Source organism: Otolemur garnettii, unplaced genomic scaffold (genome assembly GCF_000181295.1).
Source record: "Otolemur garnettii isolate 467f Iridium unplaced genomic scaffold, OtoGar3 scaffold00273, whole genome shotgun sequence".
In the NCBI taxonomy this organism is placed as follows: domain Eukaryota; kingdom Metazoa; phylum Chordata; class Mammalia; order Primates; family Galagidae; genus Otolemur; species Otolemur garnettii.
Window position 1 is genome coordinate 965,411 of NW_003852668.1, and position 12,576 is coordinate 977,986.

At 43.1% G+C, this 12,576-nt stretch overlaps 1 protein-coding gene across 2 annotated transcripts in view; it reads right to left on the bottom strand.

Moving 5' to 3' along the window:
* TRPM8 (transient receptor potential cation channel subfamily M member 8) overlaps positions 1-12,576 on the bottom strand; it is a 91,000-nt gene that overhangs the window by 72,481 nt on the left and 5,943 nt on the right. For both annotated transcript variants that reach the window (XM_023508751.1, XM_023508752.1), the window contains exons 3-7: positions 8,567-8,723; positions 7,827-8,004; positions 5,158-5,330; positions 1,235-1,409; positions 596-663 (exon numbers count right to left, since the gene is read on the bottom strand). In XM_023508751.1, coding sequence (XP_023364519.1) covers positions 596-663; positions 1,235-1,409; positions 5,158-5,330; positions 7,827-8,004; positions 8,567-8,723 — 751 coding nt within the window. The remainder of the gene's footprint in view (positions 1-595; positions 664-1,234; positions 1,410-5,157; positions 5,331-7,826; positions 8,005-8,566; positions 8,724-12,576) is intronic.

Sequence of the window (12,576 nt, forward strand, 5' to 3'; positions counted from 1 at the left end):
AGGGAAAGAAAAACTGAGACAGAAAAAGGCTGCAGGCAAGATGACCTCCATGATATCAGAGTCTGCACAAATGGCTGGGAAGCCAAATTCTTGCTCAACTGTTCACCGTTGCAGGCATGGAATCATGAAAGAATCTTTCTAGGATCTCAGTATCACCTAGGGTTTGGATTTCTCTGTGTGGCACCCTGGCATCCTCGGGAGACATGGATGGGCCGTAGGTGGCCTGAAAACATGAGGTTTGGAGGCAATCTGTGTGTGTATCATCACAGATCTCTGCAGATTGGTGGCCATGGGTTTGCAATACACATGCTGGTCACAATCCTTACGTCTCCTGAGTGAATGTCACCTCTTCTCTCTGGCAGGTGGGTCATCAAAGCTGACACTAAGTGCACAGACTATTCCCATCACCTCAAATTCTCCTACTAAATCTTCCAACCCAAGGCCTAACTGAAATCCATTAGGCGAACAGTACATGGAGAAAAACACTACCTATTTACTGTAGTGACAGAAATTAGTCAGGTCAAAGCCCTGAAAAATACAAATTTGTTGGATAAGCTTATTAATCAATCTTCTAAAAAACCAAACCAGAACTCACTTTCAAAGTCTCTTTTCCACCTCCTTGGGCAAAACACACAATGGGGATCTTGCCACCATAGTTGGAATCTGTAAAACATGAAAAGCAAAGCTTATGTTGGGCTCAATGGAAGTATGCTCAGCCAGCTCAAAGACAGAGAAAGTATGTGCCACTGAGGTGGTGAATAAAGGCCTTCATTCCTCTGCGGCATGCTCGCCCTTGAAACCAGTGTTTTAGGCGCAGAAGTAACCAAGATGCAAAAAAAGCAAACCATTAGGTTGTTAACCCAGTGTGTTTATTTCACCACTTCAACCCTACCTAATGGCATTGCCTTATAAACTCCTACCTGTTGTAGTAGATTTTATTTTTTCTCACATGATGTCTAGCAGAAGAGACCACGGTCTTTCTAATACTGACAAACCAGAGTGGAAGAGGCATTTGTCATGGACTTTGGCAGGTTGTACACCTCACAGTGACCCTGGCAGAAGCAGTTCTAGTGTTTTGAAGAAAGAAGAGAAACAACAGCTCTTCTTTGGCAGTAAAAACACCTCATCGGTGGGTTTATTATCGTGCTGCCCTCAATAATTGGTAGCTGGTGGCTGTGCTGCAGCTGCTGTTTCCATTGTGCCATGTCTAATGTTCCAGCTCCCAAATACTGACCTGGAATGGTGAGCTCGGAGATGTACTTCTCCAGCTGACTCCGCAGCTTTGCCTCAACTGCGGCATGTCCGTGACAGCCATTGTCCACAAGCAGCAGATGAGTGTGGTTGTTGTCCAGGATATACAGGGGGTCTCTCGTGAAGTCATCCATTATGTACTGGGCTAAGAAACATCCCTGAAAAGTATAGGGAAACTTGTCTTTGAGGTTTGTTTGTTGGCCAAGATACATGGTGACAATTTTATATGTTCGTATTAAAGCTAATCCATGGGTTCAGTTCCATTGATGACTCCTCCCAGATTCCAAAATTCAGGAAGGTCTTAGACATTTCCTAAGGACAGGCTTCATTTCAAATGTAAGGAAATAAAGGTTCAAAATGATTCTGATTCTGACTGTGTCTTGACAAAGGGGTTGCAAATTTGAAATGAAAAAAAAATACATGGTAATGCTCAGAAGATTTTGAAAAAACAAGAATAATCATTAGAGGCTTTAGCTATATTTTTAATGCATATGTAATGCTACGGTAAATTTTTTTTTTTTTTGAGACAGAGTCTCAAGCTGTTGCCCTGTGTAGAGTGCTCTGGAGCCATAGCTCACAGCAACTTCCCTCCAACTCTTGGGCTCAAGTGATCCTCTTGTCTCAATTTTTCTATTTTTAGTAGCTATGGAGTCCCGCTTTTGCTCATGCTGGTCTCTAACTTGTGAGCTAAAGCAATGCACCGCCTCAGGATGCCTGAGTGCTAGGATTACAGGCGTGAGCCACCGTGCCCAGCCAATGGTACAGTAATTTTGGAAGGGTAGTACTAAGTCAAGAATAAACAGATGATAGAAGATGAGAAAAAACCCTGAAAGAGATCCCCAAATTTTAGTGTTTGTGAAATGTGACATTGTTTCAAGTCAGCTAAATTTGGGTCCTAGTAAGCCCTGTGGACCAGTGCCAGGGTTTCATAATAAAACCCTGAGTAGAAACCACATAGTTAAGAAATGGCTAATAGAGGTATTGTGAACAACTCTGCCTTCAACTTCTGCAAAAGACCAAACACTATTGTTCAGGGAAGAGAGTAAAGAGACAGGAAGCTAACCACAGTCCATACAAGTTTCTGTGAAACTACTCCAAGTCCCTAAAGATTAGCTTAACAGAAACATCAAAGAATAGAAACTAGCACTACAATTTGTCTCCAAAAATAATGTCAACTATAGCATTTAAGACAAATGCAGAAGCCAAGAGAAAAATTAAAGATCATGCTTAATTCTACAACCCCAGGAGAGTTACCATCAAGATTTTAGCCTATTCATTTCTTTGCTAGGAATGTTTTTTGTTAATTTTATATTTAAAATTATAAGTATTTCCCATACCTGCACTATCAGAACACCTTTGGGAATAGCTTTTTCTCTCATGTTTGTATAGCAATCTAGCTGAAGGTTTTCCTACCACAGACACAGTACTCTATACTATTTAGATGTATGCCAATTCTTGGCTATTATAAGAAATATTTTAATGAAGATCTCTGTACAAATGTTAAATTCTTCAGTGGTGTCTTTGTAAGTATGAAGTATGATTACTGGACCCACAGCACCAACAGACTCATGCTCTTGATACATATTTCCAAATGGCTTCCTAGACAGAACACACATTTGCTCTTGCTCTAGGAATTTATGAAGACCTGTTCTTCTGCATGTGTTAGAAGGCTCTCAATATTTTTTAAAATTAACAAATTAATAAAAGATTTTTTAATTGCCCTGTGAAATAATCTGACCCAAAGCAATTTGGGAGATCATTTTTCATTTCTCTTTAAACTCAGTCAGTGATAATCCCACTAGTCAGTCTTTCTAGTTCTTGAATCAGTTTTGGAAAATGATAATTTTACAGAAAAACATCAGTTCTCATGAGATTTTCAAATTTATTGACATGCCAGTATTTGTAGCATTCTCATATTTTTCTTAATATCTACTGTCATGTTTAATTTCTCAGTTTTATTCCTTAAACAAAACCATTAGCTATTTTAAAGAATAAAAAATGCTTCTTTTCTTTCTCATTTTTATTTTTTAATTATTTATTTCTGATGGAATATAATTTTTTTCCTTTCTCCATAGTTGTGTTGGTGATGTTATTTTCTGAACTTATTAATTTGAATGCTATCATGCTTAAAAGATTGTGAGGCATGGATCTATCACTTACTAAATATGCAAATTAGGGAAGTTTCTCATTCTATCTATGCCTCAGTTTTTTCATCTATAATGAGAGTAGTAATGGTAGTACTTGTCTCATGGGTGTATTGTGAAAATTAAATGAGTTAATATAAGCAAAACACTTAGAATAGAATCTAGTACATAGTAAGTGCTATTAAATGTTAGATATCATTACTAAGATTATTGAATTATTTATAAACTTTATTTTTACTATTAAATGCATATGGCTATGCATTTCCCCGTGAATGCAGCTTTGGCCATATATAACTACTGATAGATGTTCACATTTATTATTCTGAATATATAATATTTTTATTTGCATTACTTTCTAAGTGATATAAAATTATGTTTCTTGAAGTTCATTCATGGCCCAATATTTGTTTACCAGATAATTGGCTGGTTGTTTTTTAATTTTCATATAATCGTCACTTTCTCTTAATCTTTACATTTTCATTGCAATTTTACTTGTTGCCACAAAATGTGCCCCCATGAACAGTCTCCAGGGAAATAGTGAAGTCTTTGTTCCAATTCAAGGGTAAAAATGACTACTTTCAGGGTTCTTTTTGTCACTCTGTGGATTAATACATGTACTATATCCACACCCAAAATGAGAACTTTACAACACAAAATTGACTCCCACACCCATGACCAACCTTGCTAATAGTTAATATTAATATTCTTATTGTTGTTATTACTACTATATGGTATTATAATATTTCACACCCAGCCTATTACTGTCCTCAAAATCCTACTCCAGGCTGCTCTCATCCCTGAAGTTGGCATTTGATGAGAGACCGTTTTGCCATTTCTTATTGAGCGTCTAGCAGTAAAAGCTACTCTCTGCAATGACATAAATCTACCCCCTATCAGTACAAGGTTATTATTTTTAAAAAAATACTGAGAGAAGGGATTGGCTCAAGACTACGCAGCTAGAAGCAGTGGTCACTCAAACTGGGCTTTCTGTCTCCAAAACCCACCTTCCTTCCTCTTCACCAGGCTGCTTCCTTGGAGATGCATAAGGATTACCTCCCACTCTCCGCTAACCCTTCACAGATCTCAAAAATGGTAACAAGGACACTGAAGCAAAACAATTTAGAAGAAGAACCACAGCAACTCCAAAAATCCTGAACATTTGTTGTCTAAACTTCTCAGGAGCTCCAGATGGGAGAAGGTGCAGATTAAATTTGGATTTCCTAACATTTGGTCCCAAGCTTTTGGGAAGAGAACACCTGTTGCTTAGAAGGTCCTTGACTCACTAGAAATGTTGTTTTTGAAAGTCCATACTTGATACAAAACTCCATATGTCTACCTTGTATTTTTAACATGAAATGCTCATTACTCTCTAAATATGTACACATGAAACAGTTGGCAGGGGGAGGGGGAAGACCAAATTAACCAGGAACCATAACAATGGACTTGAATTCTGTGAGTGTGGCCAAGCAATCAAGGCATTTTGGCTGGGCTTGAGCTCTCCCAAGATGAATATAAGTCTTGCTTATCAAGAATGCTGAGAATGAATTTTACAGAACAAAATGCATTCAATAATAACTCCTTCCCAGGGGTTCCTTATGTATGTCATCTTTGTTTTTAATTCCTGAGACCCCGAAGGTATTCCTTCTAGGGCAGACTTCCCCATAGACAGACTCCATCTCAGAGCCCCAGGGTTCAGGCCACAGTCCCTGTCACAACCTTCCTTCCATGTTACCCTGCAGAACTCCACCTGCCCCTCCTGTACCTCAGCATCACAATTCCTGATGAGGGTGTCTCGGTTGGAGACCATGCCCCAAGCTGCTATGCCAATGGCAACGATGTTCTCCTCTGAGTTCCTGCTGATGGTGTTGTCCCTCACCACCTCCCCGATGTACTTCATCAGGCCGTAATGGGTACCCCCTGTGAGAATCCAAGCACCTGTCAGTGAGCAAGAAGAGCAGATGTTCAGCTGGGAAAGGCCCCCATCCCGTGCTCAGGGACACCTAAGGAAGGGCCCACCCAATAGGGACCAAGGACACAGCCAGCATTGGCAGTTATGCTTTGAAAAGGCCTTGTCTGTGCTGTATGGCAAGGAAGGAAAAGGGGACCGTAGACAGCATTTCTGAGAAGTGGTCAATAAAAATACTGATTTGGGGCCCCACTCCAGATCTCTGGGAGGTGGGGCTGGGGGGGGGGACTCTTTTGTGGACAATGGCTAGACTGACTGAGCTGCAAAGCAAGTTAGGCAGTGCCACTGTGGAAAGTTAGATATCCTGCTCCAGACACCACAGAGTGGAGCCTCCTGGATGGCCCTGGGACTAATGATTTTGCTTTACTTTATAATGGCATGACTTCACTGGCCTTTTTAAGGTTTATATTTGATGATCTTCTCAATGCCAAGGGTTTTGTTAGAGTTTTAACTTTTTTGGAGCAAAATAGAAGTAAAAAAATACCTACAAAAATATTACATAGCATAATACTATAATCTAAAGCTGAAGTCAATGACTCATTCAGAGGACTAAAATAGAAACAGTTGGAAATGACCTCAGTGTAATCCCCCACCAAGGGCAGTCACCAGCCTCTCTGGATCAGCTCTGGTCCTGGGAGCTTCAGGAATTTCAAAGCAGCACTTTGCTGCAATCCCTAGAAAGCACTTTTCTTGGCTATCTCCATTCTCTCATTTTTTAACTGTCCTCAGCAATGAAGAACCAGTTTAGTCATCTCCATATCAGAGTTCTTCTGATATTTTTAGTTAAATTCGATGTGGCCCTCAGAAGTTTCATACCCACTTCTCTCAGCCAGTTCTCATGGGACATAACTCCAGCACCCAGTCTCATTCGTCTAGACAGATTTCAGCCCCTCAATGTTCCCCTGTAAGGTGAAGCAACCAGAAGTGAAGGTAGCACTCCACCTGGCCGCCACAGGGGACAACGAGACCATTTACTGCTGCTCTCACCCCTCAGTCACCTACGTAGAAACAGACAGGCCACTCCTCCAGGCCAGGGACTTTTGTCTGTTTTGTTCTGTTGTATTTTCAATATCTAAAACAATTCCTGGCACATAGGAGGCATCCAGTGTTTATTGAATGAACAAACGATGTGTCTACGGGATTTAGTAGTAAGGAAGTTGAGTTACTAATTTCATAACAAAGAGACAACCCACAATGGACTCCTCTGGTTGGTCAGGAAATTAAGAATAAAAATAAACTGGACTGACTTGGCATCAGGGAATGGAGGAAGGAGCTAGAAGATATGGGAGAATTTTTCTGGAAGATTTTTTAAATTCTAACTTTAAAAAAGAATAAAAATAAAAAACTCAGTTTCTTCTTGACATTAACAAAAAAAATCATATATGAAATGTACTTCCTTAGTTATATTAGTCAGTATTATTTATTTATAAAGAAGTTTTAAAAAAATTTAAGCTTAGATTTTAAACTGAACCTAATTTTGAGAAAAGAATCAAACCCAAATGGAGGGCCAGTCTACAAAGCAATTGGCCTATACTCTTCAATAATGTAGTGAAGGACAAAGAAAGGCTAAAAACCGGTTCTGGAGGTCAGAAAATTAAAAAGATAGAAAAAGCTAAACAGATTTGGAGTCTAAATGAATAAAAAGGAATACTTGCTCTAAAAAACATTGGTGGAATAATTAGCAAAATTTGAGAATGAACTGTATTGGTCAGTAGGAACTGTCCCAGGTTGGAAATCACATTGGCTTATGTGAGAGAGCACCCCATAGTCAGGAGATGCAGTCATGCACTCCGGTGTTCAGGCTCATGACCTCTGCAACACCCTTTCAAATGGTTTCTAAAAACAAGTTATACTATGTGGATACTTACGGAACAAGATAATACAAATGGTGGAAATGTTAACAGTTGGTGAATCAAGGTGAAGAGTGTACAGACTTTCATTGTATTATTCTTCAATTTTTTTGTAGATACGAAATTTTTTAATGAAAAGTTAAAAAAGAAAGAAAACACTAACTGAATTTTTGTTTAAAAACACGTGTCCATCAGACACGTACACGCTTACAACCTGCCAGGGACCGTTACTATTTCCAAAAGTGCATTACTGATCTCAGAATTACAAAGCAAGCAAATTAAACTGTCCTTTTCAATTCCCCACAATGGAAATTCTCGGGAAAATTTTATATGTGTAAATAACAAAATGTAAACATTAGAAAATTAAAAAATAAAATCCAACCGACCCAAAGAAGCATCTTAACGCCAATTTAAAGACTTACTTTGGGAAACCTCCCACACACCTGCCAGAGCGCCCTGTGTGTCCATTTATCCCAGGATGCCGCTCTAGGAAAAATGTGCCCTGCAGGTGGCAGCACCTGGGCTCTGCGCGGAGACCGCGCCCCGCCCCCCCTGCCCTCTGCGCCCGCCGCGCCCCGCCCCTTCCCCCGCCGCGCCCCGCCCCTCGCGCCACACCCTTGGTCTGCGCGATATAGATGAGGCGGCTGATGATCTTGCGCATGCGCGGCTTCAGTGCAAAGTTCTTGGCCCCGCCCGTCACGGAGATGACCAGATTGGGCGTCCTCAGGTGCCAGTGTTGAGTCAGCAGCTCGTAGAGGGGCTCTGCGTCCGTGTCAGAGGACAGGCGGATGTACTGTGGGAAGAGAGGAGAGCGCCCGGGTCGACTTGGGATCTAGGAGCCGAGGGAAAGTGGGTGCATCGTGGGGCCCTTGCTGAGGCCTGCGGGGAAGGGAAGCAAAGCAGCGCACGCGGCCCCGCCGCCTGGCTGGGGGGTCCCGGGGCTCTACCCTAAGGGCACAGACCGCAGAGGAGGGGGCTGGGCCACCCTTCCTGGCCTCCATGGTAGGGCTTGGGAATGCGAGGGGATGCGAGGTCAGTGGCAGTGACGGTGCTGGCACTAAACAGGGGATACCGAGGATGTAAGTAGAGGCTCTCTCCGTCATCAAACACTTTTGCAGATCCCTGCAGGTGGCGCGTCGTGGGTGTGTAGAGAACACAGCTCAGGGCCCTGTGTTTTTGCTCACAGAGGCAGTCTAGGATGGGTGGTAATCCCGTCCTCACCTGTGGAGTTTTCCAGTTTCTAATCTCACCTTTTTCTGCAGTCTTTGTTGGCATTAACTACCTCTCTTTGCCTCCACCCTGACAATCGCATATGAATTCCTGAGCCCAAGTACAGAGCTGTGGCCACTGCTTACCTTGCCTTTCTTTCCCAGACTCTCAAACTGAATATCCCCAAAGGCGTCGGTGGGAAACTCCTTGGTGTGTTTCTTGTAATTCCATTTTTCATTTTGGTTGATCTGGGTGCCTTCTATGTGATGGCTCTGGGCATAGCCACACTTGCACACGCTTTCCCTGAGCACAGGGATGTGGAGAGGAAGAAGGGGATTTGATTTCATTAAACCTACTTGTGGAAACCAGGCATTATTAGCTTAACGAAATGACACCATCAACTCTTATTTGCAGACCATTTTCATTGTCTAGCTTGTGTAGAAACTATTTTGTTGTACTTTATCCCCGATGTTTTTTGTCTAGCCGCTTACATGCCGGCTCTGTGCTGAGAGGTGAAATTGAGCACAGGGCCCTGCCCTCATGGAGCCTAATGTGTGAGTGGCCATGAGGCTGCTATGCCGCTGAGCCTCAGAAATCTGGAACCTGTTTATCCAGCATCTCACAGGGTTTGTAATGCGTAGGAGCCCTGAGCACCAACCCTGACAGTTTGCCCAGCTGGTGGTGCAGGTAAGGTGAACCCTCCTTCCTGTGGGCTGACCTGACAGTGGAGACACCCCCTGGCAGGGAACCAAAGTGTCCCAGAGTTTAGAGGGACCATCCTTTTCGTATTGGACATTAGCTGCTTGGGGGACTTTCAATAATTTGAGCTAGACAAGAACAAAGTGCAATAAACAAATGCTGGTTCTCCTCACTAAAAGTGCAATAGAAGCTACATTTGTCTACTAGAAGACACATATACAAGATAGGAAATTGGAAGAAGATAAAAAGACACAGTAAGTGATGAATCCTCTTACCCTGCTCCTTCCCCAGCCTACTCTAATCACTATGCAGATATTGACTGACAATCCCCTGAGTTGGAACTGGGCTGCACTTCACAGCACCCCAAGATTAGCTGGGAATGATCCCTGCCCTTCAGTTGCTCACATTCTCTTGGGAACAGCTAAGGATGACACCTGGCACAGCACACAAAGAGCAAGCAAAACACCTCCTTTCCTCCCCCACAGCCCCTCTCCTCTCTGCGCCCCCATGAGTGCTGGGAATGGTGCAGAGCATCTCACTGGGCCTCTTACATGGTGCTTGATCCATTAAGGTGACTTTTAGGTTATGGTGGCACCATAGATGCAAATTAGGAATAGTGAAGGCAGAGACAACAGGAAGAAAATAAAACAAACAAAAAAATCAAACACAGGGCATCCTGAGTGTCCTGGTCTCCAAAGAGATGAACAACAAAATGAAATTCCAGTGTAGCCAAAACACAACTCTCTCCTAGGGAGGCCCTGGTCACCCTCCTCCCAGCCCCTTTCTGCCTGGCCCACCTACTTGGCTCTGCACCTCTCCCTGGTGTCTCTCTAATCAGTCTTTGGACAGGCTTCAGAAGGATGCTAGGAATTCAAGGGGGGAAGGGGGAGGGCTAGTGAAGAAAGACAGAGTGTTCTGTCCTGAGGGGGATGGAGAGTAGAAAAATGGGTGACATGTTTGGCCACTGAAACAGGCCCGAGAGTAGGAGATTTACTGAGAACAAAGGAACAATGGATCGAGAGAGAGCTATCACATTTGGGTGACCTGATCTGCTCAGGACACTTCTCACTTTACACCTGTTCTCTAAGCTCTGGTACATCAGTGCCTCTGTCTATTGGTGTCCCAGGTCTCACAATAAACTATGTAGGAAATATTTTATTTATAAAATATTTATATTTTATATAAACATAAATAATAAAATATTTATATTAAAATATAAAAAATATTTTTTATAAAAAATATTTTATCCCACAATAAAATACCTTTACCACTAGTCTACCAGAAAAAATACCCCTTTAGGCCAAGGTGGACCTGTACCACAGTGCAGGAACAAGTCACAAGATTCAATCCTCACTCAGCCCCAGCATCCTTGTGCAGTGCCCAGCCCAGATAACCAGGTATGGTCACCCTGGAGCAAGGACTCCCTGGACAGACTGAGCCAAATAAAGATACACAAACTGAGGAAACCCTGTTAAACTTTGCTTTCAGCTGCACTCAATCTTCTATTTTCTGTTCCAATGTCCCTGGCACCTAAGAGTATTCAGCAAATAGCCTTTGAATGAATGAACATCTGAGTGAATGAATACATTGATAGCTTTTCCTGTAAGGCAGTTTGTATTCTAATCCATGCTCAGTGATTTTTGTAATGTGGGTGAGCTTCAGTATACATAACTGTCATGACCAAGGAAGGGCTGTATTCACCGTTGAGCTTCTTTGACACATGACAAAATGTAGTTCTAAAAGCACTGCATTGCAGTAGATCACATTTTCACTTACAAGATGCTAATAGTGAAAAGCATTTCTATAACCGTTTACAAGATACGATAGGAGCCAAACTAGTAGCTTTGGAGGCAAGTTTTATGACCACTCCAGAAGCAGATGGATTCCAGACCAAATTGTGGCCAAGTTTTTACTGTCTAGAAGCCATTGACTTCCATCATGTTTCTTGGGCCTAGAGTTTCTCTGCTAATAGTGAATCTTCTTGAAAAACTGGAAGCCCAGGGCAACTACCAAAGCCACTCCACACAGAGATTCTGTCATGAAGAAGAATACATCTCAGCAGCAGCCTTCAGGGGCAGCTCTCTCTCTCCTAGGGGAGGCTCTTGATGGCACATCAGTGCAGGGCCCTGCCCAAGACTACACATCTGACACCGCCTAATGACCTGACCCTCTGAGATGGTCCTTGCTCCCGACCTCTGCACAGTTGGATCAAGATGAGTCTGTCCATATAGCTGAATCATGAAAATGTCCCAGTTGGTAGGTCCTGGGACAGGATATTAATCCAGGAGACATAGGTGTCCCTTTGTTGGGAACCTGGAATTCAGCCCAAAAAAGCTGTTCCCATCACTCTCCGGGTCTTAGCCTGCTACCCCAGGGATGAAGCTTCACAACACAGTCACATCTACACTGAGAAAGAAGAACCTAAATGCACAGTGAGAGGTGGAGACGAGGGGTGCTTGGAGGGGTCTCTGGGGCCCCCACATATCCACACACGGTCTGGAAGCAATGCAGAAGCCCAGCCACTACCCACTCTTAGCTGGCATTCCTGTTCCCTTATGGTAAATCCCCCTTTTAGGTTAAGGTAGTTGAACTCCTTGGAACCAAGTCTTTATTACTAAACAGTATGGAAATGACCCTTATTCTTAATATTCACCAGAGCATTTAATGTTTTTTACAGCTATAAGAATTGAGCTGGAGACTGAATCCAAACCACCCCTGCAGCAGCACCCCCGCTCATGTTGTAACAGTTCTCAGGGAATCAGTCTGTTTGGCCAAGAAAAGAGAAAAGTCAGCCAGACTCAGTCACCGTCTCCTCAGCCCTTTCTCTTACCAAGTCCTGGATTCTCCTCTGATGCTCCTCACCTCCCTGCACAGCTGAAGTCACAGTGAGACAGTGGGACGCAGGCCTGCCATCCGTGGGGATCTGCCCACACCCTCCCTCATGACAGGAGGGAGGAAAGAATTCCCTGTCCCACTTGTTCTTGCTACAACTGAAGACAGACCCCAGCCCTTTTCCCAGCTAAGGGTAGGGGTGTGTCTCAGGTGACTTCCACTGAGCGTTATCTGGCTCCATCACAGTGGCCTGAATTCATGGCCAATTCATGTATTTGCATGAATTGCTTTACACACACCAGCCAGGCCTTAGGAGCACAGCTACCTGGAGGAGGGGTGGGGACCACCCACATGAGATGAAGAGGACGGGAAAGCAGCAGGGCCCTCATCCCACACCAAGTCTGAGCACCACGGAGCTGCACCATCCATACCATAGCCACTAGCCACAGACAGCTATCTAATTTTATATTTAAATTAGGTAAAATTAAATAACATTGAAGACTCAGTCTGTTGGTTGTACTACCCATGTTTCAAATGGTGAATGGCCACATGTGGCTGGTGGGACCATTGGACAGACAGAATATTCCTGCCATGGCAGAAGGTTCTGTGACCCAGGGCTGCTGCT